A 19,251-nucleotide genomic window follows, 5' to 3' on the forward strand; every position below is an offset into this window, starting at 1 on the left:
GCCACTCTTAGTGATGATCTGACTGAGGGGGGTTTAGTAGAACAGCAGCAGGGACAGAGCACCTCCTTGGTCTATGCCACACTTTATCTTAACTTTTGAAATTGGCTTTGAGTTGTCCTCTAGAGTCGTCTTCCACAGCCTCATTGAGTTCTTGATTAAGACTCTTACCCCTCAGTCACATTAGCTACAAGAGACCGAGACAAAGCGACAGGCTACCATTCATTTCCAACGGGAGTGGCCGTTTGCCAGCGACAAGCGACGAGCTCACCCCTGCCACGAGCAAGGCGCGGCCAAAATAGACAAGAAGTCTATTTTATGCAAATGCTGAGCAATGTGACAAAGCGACAGCCAATCGGAGTGAAGGCAGCGTGACGTATAGACATTGGTTGCTTCAGTCGAAAGACAATAATTCAAGATGGCGGAAACGCTTCAGGACATCGTATTTCTGTATATATCTGATATGGTTGCCATTTTATCTCATATATTTTGCTACCCCTATCGAGAAATAAATACTTTTAAATCCAAAAACATCGTTCTTGTGACTTGACCTCTGAAGTGACTTTTAAGACCTCTTGCAGATACTGGGCAATAGCATGCTACTATCGACACAGAAGCGTCACCGTGTCAAACATTCACAAGGCATTTGTTTTGTTGACAGGACGTTTAGTCATATTTCATCATTAATATGGATATCTATGGGTCTATCCACAAAGTAAACAGAGGGGACAAGCTTGAAGGTGGCACCTGAGAATTTCTGTTTACTTTTGCCAAGCAACCAGGAGTAGGCTAGGCTGGCCCAGGAACACCCATCAAGCGAGTGTGTGTCGCTGTCTTTTGTAGCTAATGTGACTATAGGGTTAGTGTCCCGTTGATGTTACACAGCTCCAAGCATTCCAGTATCCATGAGTGCGGCATCAAATCGTAGCCTTTCTTGTAGTCGATCTAGGCAGTGCACTAGTCAGGTTGTTCTTACAGTCTCAGGTGACTGCTCTGTCGACCAGTAGCTGGTGTTGGGCTCCCCAGGTGTCTTTCTGGGCTCAGAGTGTTGAGCCATGTGGCGGCCTCTAGCTCACCTGGTAGAGCGTGCGCCCCATGTAGGCCCGGGTTCGAATCTGACCCGAGGCCCTTTGCTTCGTGTCATCCCCCCTCTCTCTCTTTTTCCCCCCCATTTCCTGTCTCTCTTCAGCTGTTCTAAATAAAGGAAAAAGACCTAAAAATATCTTTAAAAAAAACACAAAAAAAACACCAATATTAAGTGAAATAAATTGGCCTCTTCTCAATAATTTAGAATAAAATAGCAGTTTTTATAGCGCTTCCTGTATGCAGGTCATTACTTTTTTTAAAGTGTCTTTTTTTTAGGTAAACTTCTGCTGATTTATAAAATAATATCAGTAACTAAACGCTGACAGAAGTTTGTTTCTCCTTGTAAAGATCAACAGAAGAGCAGCCAACCTGACAAGGTAAGAGTTTGGAAATAAACTTGTAAAAACTGGCATCTACTGTATAATGGATACAATATCAAAATACTTTCATGTATACATCATTCACAATAACCACACAGCAGTAAAATGTTTTAAAATATGAATGTAAGTTTCTGCATTAAGAACTGAACATTGATGAAATAGTACTTTTATTTTTTATGTATCTAATTTAGCCCGATGGTCTGACAGTTTACTCCATTAAAGAAGTCAAGTCATTTCCTGACCAGACATACGTGGGTGTCAAAGGAACAGTTACAAAGGTGAGTTTAAACCAGAGAAGTTACTTACAAGATACGAGATGACTCGTGACCATAAAACATTTGACGGGACGGGGGAAAACCTTTTTTCATAAAGAACAGTATATACAGAAACAAATCTATTATAGTCACATCCCCTGTCCCTCCATCCAACCCTTCCCACCCCACATGAAACTGGTAGCCAGATATACAATAGTTAAACAAAAAATAATTATCATAAATATAACAATAATAAATTAAATGAAATTAGAAAAAAACCTAAATAATAATAATACAAATAGAAATAGAAAGGAATTAATCATCTCTAGGAGTGGTTTAGTGGTTGTTGACACCAGGACACCAGAGGGCCAGATTGATGGGATCCATTAGTAAGCAAGAGTCACTAGAGCTCAGATGTTCCTGTAATATATCCCTTCGTACGAGGAGTTGTATGGTGGGCACATAGTGTAGCATAGCCACGTGGGTAGCAGGTCATTACAGTGACATAGGCCGCTACAGGGGAAGCTGTTTAACATGGTGGATCAGCGACTTCCAATAAGAATACAACTTATCGGAGGAACCTCTAAGAGCAGACTTTATTTTCTCAAGTTTTAAGCAAGATCAAGTATCACACAGCCAGTTCTTAAAAGATGGGGAGAGGGTGACTTCCAAAGATGCAAGATCCTCTGATGGGCAGACAGACAGGTAAAAGCAGTTACAAGCAATTAGTAGCCGTTGCTCTAATTGCCATCTGGAGGCCTGCCAAAAATACATGGCATGACATGAGGGGACGTACAGATCTTCAACTCCAAAACCTTTGAGATTGTATTAAAGAATAGCTGCCAGAAGGTGGACAGTTTGGGGCATGACCAGAACATTTGGGTCAAATCACAAGGGTAATTGGTAACATCTATTGCATCCCTCATCTGATGCACCCGGGTAGATCTTGGCAAGCCTGGCTTTACTATAGTGGTTCCTATGTAATACTTTCAATTGTAAAAGACACGAGCCAGGTGGTACCACACTCCTACAATGAAAATCTGACTCTCTCACTGAGACGCCTCGCCCCAAACCTGTTCTACCTTCTTACACTCCCTCCTCTCTTCATTCTCTCTCTCCCTCCTAAATCTGTGAGCCGAGAAAAGCACAAAGGCTCCAGGTGAAGAAGCAAAGTTAGAAACATGTAAAGGCATGTATGGTACATTGATGCGTTTTTTTATTTAATTTGATGTTTTATTGGCCCACGACTGCAGCAGCTTGAACCTGTACAGTCTGTGGTGTGGTGAAGAAGAGCGCGGTGTATTTGATGGAGTTGGCAGCTCAGTGTGCCCAAGATGCCACCAAAACGTTCCAAAGTATGGCCGAGGAGGAGTGATGGTGGGATTTTACGAAACTGAATTCTTCCATTACATTATGGGCATCGAAAGAATTATAAACAAAACTGTTATCGAATTAAGATCTCCATAGGTATTGGTATCACTTTAATCATAATGGATTATAATTTTTTAACCCAGTCTAATTTTTGATGCATACAATAAAAATGAAACTTTTTTTTTGTTTTTAAGATTGGATGACTTTTTTTTAAAACTGAAGTAACAATACATATAACGCAAGATACCAACATTTTTTATCCATTTTCCAATTTTGAAGTGAAATTTATGACAAATAAAGTTGTTGATTAGACATGATACCCAATCTTAAAATCAGAGTGATAAGAAAATGCATCTTCGTCAAACAAATTGTGTTTGTTAAAATAACTTGTTCTATTTGTTCAGATTAATCATGTCCAAAAGATTCAGCTGAAGTCCACCAAGAAGATAAAGAGGCAACAATTCCAACTTAAAGACGAGACTGATTCCATCGAGATCTTTATGTTGGGGTTCTCCACCGAGCTATGCAAAGGATTATCAGTCGGAGATGTCGTTATGGTTACCAACATGAAGACCAATAAGTACTATGAAACCATATCACTGAAGTCTACTGTATACACCATAATTGAAAAGGTACCTGTAATGATCTCCTCACTCTACTTTTCTCAAAGCCACAAGTCAGCCATGTTTGTAGTTTAGTCTGCTGAGTGAGGCAAATCTTGACATTATTGTATTATATTGAGGGGTGTTTCCAATATTTGAAAATGGATTACAGGAATTCTATTTAATGTCACAAAAAATATCTTTAATAATTTAGAAACTTAATTCAAACATCAAAACGTTTAGCTTGATTAGGGCATTCCGTCTATTGTACTGAATTTTCATAATTTCTCAAATATTTTACATTTTCCAGGCAATTTTTCCCATTCAAATGAATGAAGATATAGTCCAAACTTGCACTTATTTCGTACATTCTAGGTATTATTCAATTTTCAAATTGATTCAATCCAAACACACATTTTGTTGCCAGCAACCCCGTCAGGTTTTTAACCTTTTGTTAATTTGTCTCTCTGTGTGTTGCAGATGTTGAAGCTTTTAGAGGCAAAGTGGGAAACAGCCCTGAGCTCCATCCTGGAGGAGCTGACTGAGGAAGAATTCAGGAAGATGTTGTTTAATTTGGTCAAAATCCCTCAAGGAGTGAAGACTGGAAAGGCCAGAGAATATATCCCTGATTTAATCGTCCAGCACTACGGGACAGAAGGGTCCATCTCTGTAATAGATGAAATAATGAAGAAGATACCAAGGAATGACGCTAAAGTCCAGAAGCTGCTGCACCCCTTTGTGGAGGAACTAAAGAAACGCCTGGAAGAAAAAGGTTTGAAGAGTTGATATGATTAACGGTGTGAGTCTATATGATATATATATATATATATATATATATATATATATATATATATATATATATATATATATATATGTATATGTATATGTATATATATATATATACAGTATATATATATATATATATATATATATATGTATATGCATATATATATGTATATAGTATATATATATATATATATGTATATGCATATGCATATATATATGTATATGTATATATATATATATATGTATATATGTATATTTTATATATGTATATATATATATATATATATATATATATATATATATATATATGTATATGTATATATATATATATATGTGTATATGTATATATATGTATATGTATATGTATATATATATATGTATAGTATATATATATATATATATATATATATATATATATATATATATATATATATATATATATATATATATTATATTTTTTATTTTTTTTTTTTTTTTTTTTTTTTTTATTTTTTTTTTTTTTTTTTTTTCTTTGTTTTCTGTATTCCCACAGCAGAGACTCCAGAGTACCACACCACTGGGGACATAGACAGGAATGAGCAGTATTGTTAAAAAACCTCATGTCATTGAATCACATTGAACAACATGGATGAAAACATTACAGATTATCAAAACAAATGAAAAAAATATATAACACACACACACACACACACACACACACACACACACACACACACACACACACACATACATACACATATATATATAGTAGAACAGTAGCAGACGGACATAGGAGCCACATAGCCACTGAACCAGACAACTTGGACATGACACAACAATATATACATAACATAGTATATCACAGAATTCACACACAGGATGATTGAAATTACAATATTAATAACCTAACAACACATGATAATTGATAGTAATAACATTATAATGAATGAATAGAAGAAAATATACATTTTGTCACAGATAGAGGAGATGACCAATTAGACTACATGGTTATGGATGTAATTTTTTTTTTTTATAGACACTGTTTCTATAATACACTGTACCACACACATAATATTACTGAGTGACACACGACAGATGTTGTGAATGTCCAATTCTGACAACTGACTATGTGAGGTATATAGAAATAATAAAGTACAGTGTGTGTGTGTGTGTGTGTGTGTGTGTATTATGTGTGAATGTTTTTTTTACAGCCCACAAGGAGTGTGAATAGACATATGGAATAATATATGAACAAAAAGTGTGAATTATTGAAATAGCAATGAAAGTGGATAATTTTAATACTTTATGGATAATTAGGGAAACTAGGAAACATAGTTGGGTGTCACAGAAAGGTTTTTTTTTTTGATATATAAACGACATATTGACAACTAGATATTATGGTGAACAACAGTGAGTAAAGAGAAAGTGGCCATCATTAATAAATGAAGGTGCGTCTGGAAATTTTTGAAATTAAATGGTGTAACGAAATGGTACATGAAGGACGAAGGGACAAGAGTCACCTTGGTACTGAGGATATGTAATGTCGTAGCCAGCCTAAATGTAGTTAACAGCAGCTTAGATAGAGAATAGAGACATACCACACAGAGTTCTAGCAGAAGACACATCTCTAGAACAACTGTTAAGAGGAGACTGCGCGAATCAGGCCTTCATGGTCAAGTAGCTGCTAGGAAACCACTGCTAAGGAGAGGCAACAAGCAGAGGAGATTTGTTTGGGCCAAGAAACACAAGGAATGGACATTAGACCAGTGGAAATCTGTGCTTTGGTCCGATGAGTCCAAATTTGACCAACCGCCGTGTCTTTGTGCGACGCAGAAAAGGTGAACGGATGGATTCTACATGCCTGGTTCCCACCGTGAAGCATGGAGGAGGAGGTGAGATGGTGTGGGGGTGCTTTGCTGGTGACACTGTTGGAGATTTATTCAAAATTGAAGGCATACTGAACCAGCATGGCTACCACAGCATCCTGCAGCGACATGCCATCCCATCTGGTTTGCGTTTAGTTGGACCATCATTTATTTTTCAACAGGACAATGACCCCAAAACACACCTCCAGGCTGTGTAAGGGCTAATTGACCAAGAAGTAGAGTGATGGGAGGCGCCAGATGACCTGGCCTCCATAGTCACCGGACCTGAACCCAATCGAGATGGTTTGGGGTGAGCTGGACCGCAGAGTGAAGGCAAAAGGGCCAACAAGTGCTAAGCATCTCTGGGAACTCCTTCAAGACTGTTGGCAAACCATTTCAGGTGACTACCTCTTGAAACTCATCAAGAGAATGCCAAGAGTGTGCAAAGCAGTAATCAGAGCAAAGGGTGGCTACTTTGAAGAATCTAAAATATAAGACATGTTTTCAGTTATTTCACACTTTTCTGTTAAGTACATAATTCCATATGTGTTCATTCATAGTTTTGATGCTTTCAGTGAGAATCTACAATGTAAATAGTCATGAAAAATATAGAAAACGCATTGAATGAGAAGGTGTGTCCAAACTTTTGGCCTGTACTGTATATACTGTGTATACTGTGTGTGTGTATGTATGTGTATATATATTGTATATATTTATATATATATGTGTATAGTTATATATATATATATATATATATATATAATATATATATATATATATATATACACACACACACACACACACACACACACACACACACACACACACACACACACATAACACACACACACACATTATTAGATATATTATATATATGTATCTAATAATGTATCTAATTTAGCCCGATTGTCTGACAGTTTACTCCATTAAAGAAGTCAAGTCATTTCCTGACCAGACAGATGTGGGTGTCAAAGGAAAAGTTACAAAGGTGAGTTTAAACCAGAGAAGTTACTTACAAGCTTCAAGATGACTCATGACCATACAACATTTGACGGGGACGGGGGGGAAAGAACATTCAGAAAAAGGCAAAGATACAAAAGTGTTTTCTTAAACGGAGTGGCTGTCAGCAATCTGCCTTGGACCCAAGGGCAGAAATGCGAGGAGGAAGCAGCAATAGAAATAAAAATAATTTAATGATAACACAAAGAGAACTTACAAAAACATGCAAGCTGGTAATGTCCAAATACGGGAAAAATCAAGGAACACGGAAGGAACGGTGAAATAAAAGAACACGAGAAATGGCTTACACTGAGGCCCCGTCCACACGCTTTTTTTTTACCTCTCTTCCCTGGATTCGTTTCAAGAATAGTTGCGTCCAAACGAATCCATTTGTAAATGAATCAACGCACTACTTCATATTCCAGGCCTATAGGCGGTGCTGTTTCTGCTACAGAAATTCACCAAATAACAGAGAAGAAGAGCATAGTCACTTCCACTTCCCATCATAACATGACTAGCTAGATTATAACGTTCTCTTAATGCTCTTAATATATCCGTGGACTATAATAACTTTCACCACTGCTCATTTTATAAAGGCCGCGCAAGAAAACGTGTCTTTGTTTACATTGTATAATGTGCTGTTGGATTGCTTATTATTTTGCATGATTGCAGTGCGCTAGCAGCGAGCTAACGTTAGTGCGCTAACGTTAGCTAGCTCTAACATCGGCAGTCAAACATCAATGATCCATGAATGATGTTTTTTTAATAATCTATACGTTTTTCTTGCAGTAGCCTTTCTACAATTAGCTGTGGTAAAAGTTACTATAATCCGTTCAAGGAGTTTGATAAGCAGACAGATTAGCTAGTTGATAAGTTATCTACTTCCACTTTATAAACAGATAGCCATAGCAGGTAACGCAGGGCTCTCAAGTTTTGAAGACAGGCAAGAGTGACATTCCCAAAAAAAGATCATAGATTGGTGGCGGGTTGGACAAGTCGCAGGAATAGGGGTGTTTCATTAATATATATTATTATTAGTGTTTTTGTTGTTATTAATAATTGCTCAGATTTACACAAGAAAGAATTTGACACATGGCACTGACAATTCAACCAAATACAAAGTATTTATTCAATTTATGCATGGTTACTTATGATAATGGGAAAATGTTGAGCATTTAACTCTTCATTTCCTGCATTCTGGTGAATTTGTATGCACCCATTTATACCTTTTTCTGAATCAATTTATGCTGGAAATCTTTATGTAAAGGTAAACATAGATTAAAATCCAAATATAAAAATATAATGGAATATATGGCAGTTTTTTGGCATTCTGTATTGCTTTCATCTATTTATTCTCCTTTAGATTGACTTTTCTAATTATATCTGAGTCAGCACACATGTAGCCTAGCATCATTTACTCTTTCCTTTTCTTTTGCATCTTTTGTTAAGGAAGTAACCTCCTTAAATGTGCATATGACAATTATTCACGTCAATGATACATTAATTCATTTTAATGAATTAATAAACCCCTGGACTGGAAAATGATTTTTTAGAGCAAGATTTCTGCTCATGTTCAAAACTTTGTGCACATTCAAAATATCTCTTTTATCTGAGTTTTGGAGGAGTCGTGATATTTTGAGAAAAATAAAGTTATAATAGTCAATAATATTTCAGAAAATAATCTGCTGTGCATTACGTGATTGCTCTACTGATACGATAGATCTCAGACCTCCTGACAGACACAGAGCCCCGTTTGGGTCTCTGGTCTCTGAATGAGCGAATGTTTAGGGAAGTGTCTGTATGCTTTGCTTTTTTTTCATTGGTTGCTGCATTAAATCTTACCCAGATAAAATAGTGCTATTTTCTGATTGGCTATTGTGTAGCCCCTTTCTTTTTTTTGTTTGGCTGATAAGTGGCCGGCTCGACTTAGACATTAAAAATGTAAGCTACAAGCCGTGGCTTGGTCACGGTCTATGGGCTTGGTAGCGTTGCATTTCCCCTGACTCGTTTCCTGGTTCTCCTTCTCCATAAACAACATGAAATCAAGGAGAGGGTTAACTTCTCCTGCTACAGATTTCCCACCGTGGTCAGAAAGAACAGGGGAGACACTTTGTTTCTCTCACTATGACTCTAGAGTCGCTACTTACTCCAAAGATAATCGCCGTCACTCTCTCACTTCTCCCTCTACCACACACTCCCCCCACACACACACGTGGCTTGATGCACACACCAGCGCACAAGCATAAACATAACAGCATAACAGGCCACTTATGTAGACTACTGCAAGAGCTCTGCGTGGAGCCTCCGCACAACTGTAAAACGGCCAGACGCGTTTGATTCCTGCCGGTTCCATAGTGAGAGCGGCGCAGCCAGAGACATTTTGGGCGCTGCGCCATATTCAATTTATTATAAATTATTTTTACACGTGAGAAATACAATGTGTGGCGGGAGTGCGTGACAAAAGACCGAAATGAGTGACTGTCATGCTCAATGCGTGACACTTGAGAGCCCTGTTAACGTTACTTCGCTGCTGGAGCGGTCAGCTACTTTAGCGATGTTTAACGTTGGCTACATAATGTTAGCAATATATCTTGTGTAGAATCCAGAGGGAAGGGTCAGGGAGCAGAGACACAGTATTTAGATGAAGTGAGCTGGTGTAACCATGGAGATGGGACATGCTCGCTTAGCTTCACCGCAGTTGTGTGCGTCAGCGGCCGTGGGAGAGGGTGTAAAAGAGGGGCGGGCGATGACATCATCGATACGGATCCGTATTCACCATCCATACGGGCCAAACCAGAGCCGTTCGAATTTTTTCACCCTGAGACCAGGTTTCAAAAAAGTGCGTTTTCAGGCAGTGCGTTTGCAGGATTCGTCTGGACGGTCGGCCCAAACGATGCAAAACATGCGTTTGCACAAAAAAAAATCCTCACAACAGAAGACAAATGACAATCCACCAACAACCGACACAGAAAGCACAGAGACTAAATACACAAGTAAACGAGGGATAACAAGGGGCAGGTGACACAAGGGCTGGTGAACAGGTGAAAGACATCAGACAATCACAAGGGCGGGAAAACTAAAAGACAGGAAGTGAAACAAGACAACACAGAAAACCAGACTACCAAAACAAAACAGGAAATGGAAAACCAACAGAAAACATGAAACCAACTAAACACAAAAACTTGACACAGGGACTAGACGTGACAGTGGTCAACTTTCAATCCAAATGCAGTAACGTTGCATGTTTTTAAGATTGGATGACATTTTTTAAATTGAAGTGATACGTATAACGCAAGATATCAAAACTTGTTATCCTTTTTCCAATTCTGAAGTGAAAATTATGACAAAGTTGTTAATTAGACATGATACTAAATCTTAAAGTCAGAGTGATAAGAAAATGCATCTTCGACAAACAAATTCTGTTTTAAATTTGTGAAAAACAAGTAATTTCTGTTTGTTAAAATAACTTGTGCCATTGGTTTGTTCAGATTAATCATGTCGAAAAGATTCAGCTGAAGTCCACCAAGAAGATAAAGAGGCAACAATTCCAACTCAAAGACGAGACTGATCCTATCGAGATCTTCATGTTGGGTGACTCCACCGAGCTATGCAAAGGGTTATCAGTCGGAGATGTCGTTATGGTTACCAACATTAAGACCAGTCATTACACTCGACCCATATCGCTGAAGTCAACTGTATACACCAGAATTGAAAAGGTACCTGTAATGATCTCCTCACTCTACTTTTCTCAAAGCCACAAGTCAGCCATGTTTGTAGTTTAGTCTGTGGAATGAGGCAAATCTGGACATATATAATTATATTGAGGGGTGTTTCCAATATTTGAAAATGGATTACAGGAATTCTATTTAATGGTGTTTTAATCTCATGGTTTGTTCAGATGGGTCCTGTTGGGGCTGTAAAGACCAAAAAGAAGACAAGATCAAGATCCGTCCCTAAAGCCAGCCAAAACCTCCTGGATGGACGCCTTGAATGTAACGGACGTTCATTCATATAAAATAGTTGTGCACTATGGCTTTAATCCGCATTTATTAAGAGACATCCAAACCCAGCATCTCTCTACAGAGAAAAACTACCAGTGAAAAATGCAAAATTTTATTTTGAATTTGTGTGTTTTACTTATTTTAATGTCCTTTTCAGGGATGACGAGCAAATGTGCGAGTACGTCAGGATCAGGGACCAGGAAGCCAAAACCTGCAGCTGGTAGGTCAACACACACACACACTCACACACACACACACACACACACATACACACACACACACACACACACACACACACACACACACACACACACACACACACACACATCCACATGCACACACAAACACACACAGACATCGGGTCTGGGACTGACAGTTCTAATGCCACTTTTACACAGCACAGTTCTACTCAAATCGACTCGCTCTTATTTGGTTTTCCATTAGCAAACGTTTTGGCCACTTTGGCCGAGGCTGCAAGCGAGCTGAGCCGAATACTAAAAGGGCGACTTATAACACAACTGATCCATCCTGCACAAATAGCTAAATAGCCAAGCTACCGCAGTTTTTTTTATTCACTCAACCCAGAAAAATGGCAACACACAAAACTATGCTGTACAATTGACCAAGTACAGGCGCTGATGAAATGATCCAGTGATGATGTCACAGCAGTTTCACACCACAGCTCTAGGGCAACCAACTACAAGAAACAATGTTTTACTCAGTAGTTTAACTTACTTCATTTATCACTATCAAAGGGTTTTCTGGAGAGTTGATGCCTGAACCTTTTGCCAGTGCTGTCGTAAGTTTTTTATTTTTTATGTTTATATTAATATTTTTTTTATTAACATACGTTCACACATTTTTAATATGTCTGTAAAATAGCTGAACTCCACTGACAAAAACATTTTCTGAAACAGGACTGCATTGGGTGGACTGAACTTCAACCTGTAGTCAACACAGTGGATGAGGTTCAAACATATAGGTAAAAATATTAATTTCATCACTCTTTTTTTCTTGTCTCTTTGGATTTAAACCAAAGCTCAGCCTCAAGGAGCTCACTTCCTTGAAATTAACGGTTTGGGTTAAAAATCTGTCACAGCCAATTTCTGGACAGCTTTACTTTGAGGTTATTGAAATATATGTGCTGTAACATTTAAATAATTTGTAATGGGAACTGGAACTAATTGGATATTACCTGTGTGTATCTAAAAATAACTATAGTTTCTTTTCCCTGGCTTACTGTTCCATAATAATATGAAAATGGTTGCAAAGTGCTTCACACTTTTTGTAGAAAAGCTGCAGCGACTTCATTTTAGCTTGCATCATAGGAAAAGTCAGTATTTCAGCGTGTAGTAAATCCAAACTAAAAGTTGTCTTCCATTTCACTCCTTAGCTTCCAGTGTGACGCAGGTCACTTTGAATGCAGCGTGTCTGCCCTGCGCTGGGTTTGTGAAGAAAAGCTCAGCTTCAGATACCAGTTCTGCTCATGGGAGGAACACAGGGTGAGGCTTTCAGCCACAACATACATGCCAGCAGGACCCCTACTGAACATCACAGTCACAGCTGGCAAGATGGAGGAGGTGCATCTGCCACACTGGATCTGTGTAGGTAAGATGTCATGCAAAGACTTTTGCAATGTTCAGTAAACATGCAAAAGAAATATTGATCCATCCCTTTTCTAATCACTCAATTTGTGCTCTATTTTTGCAGATCACAACTCCAAAATGTCAGACAATTTTGCAGTTCTACATATTGATACCTGTGGAGATGTGTGGAGGAAAGTGTCTGAAGTGACACGGTGCCACGTCAAGTTACTCCAGCCAACGTTCTCACCAATAAGTGTTGTGATCCGGAGGATATTTGGCTTCCCAGTGAAAGTGTTCTATAACGTGTTGATATACATGAAGAAACACCAAGCTGCCCTTACACTGCATGTTTACCTGGTGCCACCTGATGAATTCCTGAAACAGGTTTCTATGTTATTTTTCATATTAAAGGTGCTCTAAGCGATGTCACATGTTTTTTAGGCTACAACATTTTTTGTCACATACAGAAAACATCTCCTCACTATCTGCTAGCTGTCTGTCCCCTGAACACACTGTAAAAAACATCTCCTCACTATCTGCTAGCTGTCTGTCCCCTGAACACACTGTAAAAAACATCTCCTCACTATCTGCTAGCTGTCTGTCCCCTGAACACACTGTAAAAAACATCTCCTCACTATCTGCTAGCTGTCTGTCCCCTGAACACACTGTAAAAAACATCTCCTCACTATCTGCTAGCTGTCTGTCCCCTGAACACACTGTAAAGAATGTGGTCTCTGTAGACAGCCCAGGCTCCATAAAAACAAACTGGCCAACCTGCACCACCAAACAACAAACAGTCTTCCAGCCAATAACTGACAAGAAGGACTTGGGGGTGGGGGGGCGGGGTTAGTGCACGGAAGCACGGAGGGGATGAGATGAGGAGGGAGGGGCGAGCTAGCCTCCGTTTTGTTTGACAATACTTCAAACGTCAACAAGAAGTGATGTCACCCAACATCGCTTAGCGCACCTTTAATAAATTCAAACAGTTACAGGATGTTACTCATAATATTGTATTTTCCATTACCTGGAATAAGCACCAATACCATTGTGAATATACTTCAAAAAATGTTGGCCTCTTTGAGTTTAAGAATGCATTTTCTTTCTCACAGGAAGTGGAAAAAATGGAAAACTCTTGTGGATCAGTGAGAATCATAAAACCAGGCCCAGACAGGCCCATGCAACTTGGAGATCATTACTCGCTGACAACAGACAAGATGGATGCAAAGATTCAACCCAGCGTATGTTTCAACTAGGGATGCACTGAATCCAGGATTCAGCTGAATATTGGGCTTTTTGACGGGGTTGGGTTTCTGCCGAACCTTACAATATTTTCCCAGTGAACCGAACCCTACGCTTGCACTCGGCGCGCTACGCTGGTCGCTGTAATGACGGCGCCGTTGGTTACAGGAAGGTGTTTATGTAGGTGGAGCGTTCAATGCAGTAGGCTGTGAGAAAGTGGACATGGATCTGGTGAGCAGTAGGCTGTGAGAAAGTGGACATGGATCTGGTGAGCAGTAGGCTGTGAGAAAGTGGACATGGATCTGGTGAGCAGTAGGCTGTGAGAAAGTGGACATGGATCTGGTGAGCAGTAGGCTGTGAGAAAGTGGACATGGATCTGGTGAGCAGTAGGCTGTGAGAAAGTGGACATGGATCTGGTGAGCAGTAGGCTGTGAGAAAGTGGACATGGAACTGGTGAGCAGAAAAGTTGTTGTTTGGCAGTACTTTCAGTCAAAATTTGAAATTTCTTTACTGGCAAAAATATACAGTTCACTCACAATTAGACAAGACAGTTAACAAAACAACTTGAGGGGACCTCAAGAAAAACATACATCACAGACATACATATATACTGACAGACAAAAGACAAAGCTCTCCATCACACCAAAACCATCCATATCGTCCCCATTCTAACCATAACAATAATAATAATACAATTAATAAAAAATCAGTTTGATTTGATATCAATAAAAATATCAAGCATGAGGAAAACAGTTGCAGCTTGTATGCAAATAATTAAGAAGAGACATCTTAAAAAGGTGGTGAAAAGAGGAGATAGATCTAAAAGACAAAGGTAAAACCATTCCAATCAAAAGGGGCTTTAAATTTAAAGGCTCTCCTCCCAAATTCTTTGGATATATGTGGTACAGATAAGAAAAGATGGTCAGTGTCTCTTAGACTATAGGATGATCAATATAGAATCAAGTGTTCTTTCATATAGGATGGGTAGTTTGAGAAAATGCATTTGTGAACAAACTGCAACCAGTGAAACTGATGTCTACCATTTAGTAAAAGAAGATTCAATGACTGATTCATTTGACAGTGATGTGTTGTAAATGGACACCTCAGACCAAATCTGCAGAGACTGCAGATATGCATTAAAGATATAAAATCCTGGATGACCTACAATTTTCTGATGTTAAACTCAAACAAAACTGAAGTGATTGTGCTGGGCCCTAAACACCTCCCAACCTCATTATCTAAAGACATAGCTACTCTGGATGGTATTCCCCTGGCCTTCAGCAATACGGTCAGAAATTTAGGAGTTATTTTTCCATCCATCCATCTTCATCCACTTATCCGGTATCGGGTCGCGGGGGTAGCAGCTCCAGCAGGGGACCCCAAACTTCCCTTTCCCGAGCCACATTAACCAGGTCCGACTGGGGGATCCCGAGGCGTTCCCAGGCCAGGTTGGAGATATAATCCCTCCACCTAGTCCTTCACCTTATTTTTGATCAGGATATATCCTTTAATGTCCATCTAAAACAAACATCAAGAACAGCCTTTTTTCACCTTCGTAACATTGCTAAAATTAGGAATATCCTGTCTCAAAAAGATGCTGAAAAACTAGTCCATGCATTCGTTACTTCCAGGCTGGACTATTGTAATTCCCTACTGTCAGGTTGCTCAAATAAGTCCCTTAAGACTCTCCAGCTGGTCCAGAATGCTGCAGCGCGTGTTCTCACAAGAACTAAGAAAAGAGATCATATTTCTCCTGTATTAGCATCTCTGCATTGGCTTCCTGTAAAATCCAGGATTGAATTTAAAATCCTTCTCCTGACTTACGAAGCTCTAAATGGTCAAGCACCATCATATCTTGAGGAGCTCCTAATACCTTATTGTCCCACTTGTCAAGCACCATCATATCTTGAGGAGCTCTTAGTACCTTATTGTCCCACAAGAGCACTACGCTCCGAGCATTTAGAGCTAGCTACTTGTGGTCTCTAAAAGTAGAATTGGAGCCAGAGCCTTCAGCTACCAGGCTCCTCTCCTGTGGAACCAGCTCCCAGTCTTGGTTCGAGGGGCAGACACCGTCACCACTTTTAAGAATAAACTGAAAACTCTTCTTTGAGAAAGCTTATAGCTAGGGAGTCAGGAGATCCAGAAATGCTACTAACTTACTAACCTAGCTCTGGGGAGTTTACTCCCCGGAGTCCTTATGTTTCTTTTTCCCAGCATTTTTCCTTGGATTATGATGGCACCAAGATCTTGGTTGCAGCTGTCGCCTTGGTCCTGCTTCACTACACCCTGCTCTCTGCAGTGTCTTGCTGCTTCCTGCTACGTCCAGCTATGCTCTGCTGTGCCACGCTACATCCTGTAACGCTCTGCAGTGACATGAACTACTACGACTATCATTTTTAGTCACTGTTCCTTTATCCTTATTGTGACTATTATTGCCACTGTTCATCATAACCCCAACCGGCACCGTCAGACACCGCCTACCAAGAGCCTGGGTCTGTCCCAGGTTTCTTCCTAAATGGGAGTTTTTCCTCACCACTGTCGCACTGCTTGCTCTTTGGGGAATCACTAGAATTGTTGGGACTTTATAAATTATAGAGTGTGGTCTAGACCTACTCTATCTGTAAAGTGTCTTGAGATAACTCTTGTTATGATTTGATACTATAAATAAATTTAATTAGACTATTATAAATCACATTCAAAAGAACGGTGCCTCTCCTGGGCTGTCAGCTGTTCTCCCTACAGTGGAGGCGCAGCGACCGAACGGCCGGCTGCTGCTCGTTAGCTAACATTAGCGTTATAATTTCTCGAACCAACATGTCTTCATCATACACTGGTTAGTGAAAATTTGCCAATCAAAATTGTCACTCATTTGGCGATAGCGATGTGCTTTCCTACGATGTGAAAAGAGCCTGTGAATCAACATGAAGTTGTTACATTTAACTATTTTAGAGGCTGTGGACGTTGTTGACTTCATTAATGTGTTTACTGTGTTAATGGACTGAGGATGGGAGGAGGATTCGGTTTCGGATTCAGCAGAATCTTAACCAGCCGAACCCCAAAAATCTGGATTCATTGCATCCCTACAAATAATGACTGCAAAAAAAGCCTTAAACCCCATTTATAATTATTTTCACAGATACGAGAGCTCAGAGATGATAGTACCAATTTATTTGAAGTGTTTATCAGAAATGCAGACAGTGACGTCCCCCTCAGGCTTGAAAGTGAGCAAACCACCATCTGGACCTGTACCATTTATAAAGGTTAGTGGTTTATACAGACATTTGCTGCTTTTGTTCTGTTTAGCTAAATAAAGCAAATGGGACGTGTGTTTTGAATTCACCAAAGATTTTTTTTATTTTTAATTAAGCTATATATCCATTAACTAATGTGATGTGTATTTTATTACAGAAAACTACCTGAGCACTAATCCTACACCAGGTAAGAAAAGACAAAAGAGAAATTGTGGGTTGTTCAGAGTCTGACTCCTGTGTTGTGTAACTGTTCTGCCTTCGATTCAAACCTGACATCACTCCTTTCTGAAGAACTGATTGGCTGTATCAAAAAAAATGTCCATATCTACGTAAACAGAGAACTAATGATATATTAAAGGGGTGGTTCTGAATTTTGGACATAGTACCTCATTTCCAAGTTTAGCCAGTGTGTTATTTATTAGTGGAGACCGTTTTCAACACTTTTCATCCAGTCCTTCCAGTTGCAGAGTTCACTGGTGCTAGGCTAGCACAAGTCAACTGGTAGCCTGCCACTAAAAACATTCTTACCCACTCCACAGTACACAGGAGGCAAATAAATTATAACGCCAGACTATCGATGTAAGTGTCTGTTGATAATGTTAGAAATTTCAAACTTTCAATTCAAAATGGCGGACTTCCCGTTGGGTTTAGGGTATGGCTCCAATGAGCTTTTTTGTACATCCTGACATACTACATTGGTGTACCCAGTTTCGCTAGTTTATGTTAAACGTACTGCTGGGGCTCAATTTTTTTTAATTTTCTAGGGGGCGCTAGCGAGCCATTTTTTTGCGCCTATTCCCGAAACCCTTAAAATACGTACATTTTCACCAGGATTGATGCGACCGCCAATTTTGGTGAGTTTTTGAGTATGTTAAGCCCCTCAAAAAGGCAATTAATTTGCTGGCAGAAAGAAAAGGAAGAATTCCTTCAGTTTCAATAGGGCCTTCGCCGCTGTCGGTGCCTGGGCCCTAACTAGGGGGCACCATCAGATATAAAATATAAATGTCTCCCTTTTTTTTAAACTGACAAAATTCTTTTCCCTGGTTATCTTCCAGGTCCAAGTGGGGCAATTCAACAGAGAAATGTCCCAGCAGATGACAGCGTCCCAACAGAGGACAGGGACCCATCAGAGGACAGCGTCCCAGCAGAGAAAAAGCTGTTCTCAGTTCGGACAGAGTTTATAGGAAGAGTGTCTGATGATGTTCTGAACCAACTTCTGGATAAACTCCTTGAGCATCGTATTATAAATGATGGTGAGATGCAGTCCATCAGAACAACGGCCAGAGCAGACAAAGCACGAGAAGTGATCGACACGGTGCGAAGAAAGGGAACTGAACCCAGCTCTCTTCTGATCGCTGTTCTCCGTGAGTTGGATCTGTGCCTTTCGAAAGTGCTGAAATTAAGCTGAAGGTTCAAAGTTATTTATTAGTCATGTGCACATCAACAATTCTTCCACGAGCAAATGCATTTGGTGAGACAGCGGCGAGGAAAGACTTCCTTTTAACAGGCAGAACCTCAGACAGAACCTGGCTCTTGGTGGGCGGCCATCTGCTTCATGCAGGTAAAGTATCAGCAGTGCACTGACACACCAAGGAGAAAGGAGGTTGTCAACCTTCAGTCCAAAGTAGGCGACCGGGAGCGTCTGTTGCCCTAGTTTTTGCGGTGTGTCTCGCACCAGCGCTACACGTCGGCCCTTGTCTGCCTTTTTCAGTGTAGAAGCTGTCGGTTAGAGGAATCCATCTGATTTGTTGTTCACCTTAACCCTTGTGTTGACTTCGAGTCACTTTGGCCCGTTTTAAATTTTTGTTTTATATCAGAAAATATGGATGTTAGAAATAAGCGCTGAAAATGTATA

At 39.6% G+C, this 19,251-nt stretch overlaps 1 protein-coding gene across 4 annotated transcripts in view; it reads left to right on the forward strand.

Moving 5' to 3' along the window:
* Window positions 1-19,249, forward strand: part of LOC120543671 — a 620,163-nt gene extending 600,914 nt beyond the window's left edge. For 2 of the 4 annotated variants that reach the window (XM_039776825.1, XM_039776824.1), the window contains 16 exons: window positions 1,432-1,460; window positions 1,655-1,741; window positions 3,493-3,720; window positions 4,171-4,462; window positions 7,238-7,308; window positions 10,808-11,035; window positions 11,218-11,311; window positions 11,478-11,540; window positions 12,076-12,119; window positions 12,238-12,302; window positions 12,714-12,928; window positions 13,031-13,290; window positions 14,016-14,144; window positions 17,282-17,405; window positions 17,554-17,583; window positions 18,452-19,249. In XM_039776825.1, the coding sequence (XP_039632759.1) occupies window positions 1,432-1,460; window positions 1,655-1,741; window positions 3,493-3,720; window positions 4,171-4,462; window positions 7,238-7,308; window positions 10,808-11,035; window positions 11,218-11,311; window positions 11,478-11,540; window positions 12,076-12,119; window positions 12,238-12,302; window positions 12,714-12,928; window positions 13,031-13,290; window positions 14,016-14,144; window positions 17,282-17,405; window positions 17,554-17,583; window positions 18,452-18,804 (2,312 nt within the window). In that variant the 3' untranslated portion in view covers window positions 18,805-19,249. The remainder of the gene's footprint in view (window positions 1-1,431; window positions 1,461-1,654; window positions 1,742-3,492; window positions 3,721-4,170; window positions 4,463-7,237; window positions 7,309-10,807; window positions 11,036-11,217; window positions 11,312-11,477; window positions 11,541-12,075; window positions 12,120-12,237; window positions 12,303-12,713; window positions 12,929-13,030; window positions 13,291-14,015; window positions 14,145-17,281; window positions 17,406-17,553; window positions 17,584-18,451) is intronic. The other 2 variants (XM_039776823.1, XM_039776822.1) reach the window with 1 other exon arrangement.
* The last annotated feature ends 2 nt before the right edge of the window (window positions 19,250-19,251 follow it).

Source organism: Perca fluviatilis, chromosome 16 (genome assembly GCF_010015445.1).
Source record: "Perca fluviatilis chromosome 16, GENO_Pfluv_1.0, whole genome shotgun sequence".
In the NCBI taxonomy this organism is placed as follows: domain Eukaryota; kingdom Metazoa; phylum Chordata; class Actinopteri; order Perciformes; family Percidae; genus Perca; species Perca fluviatilis.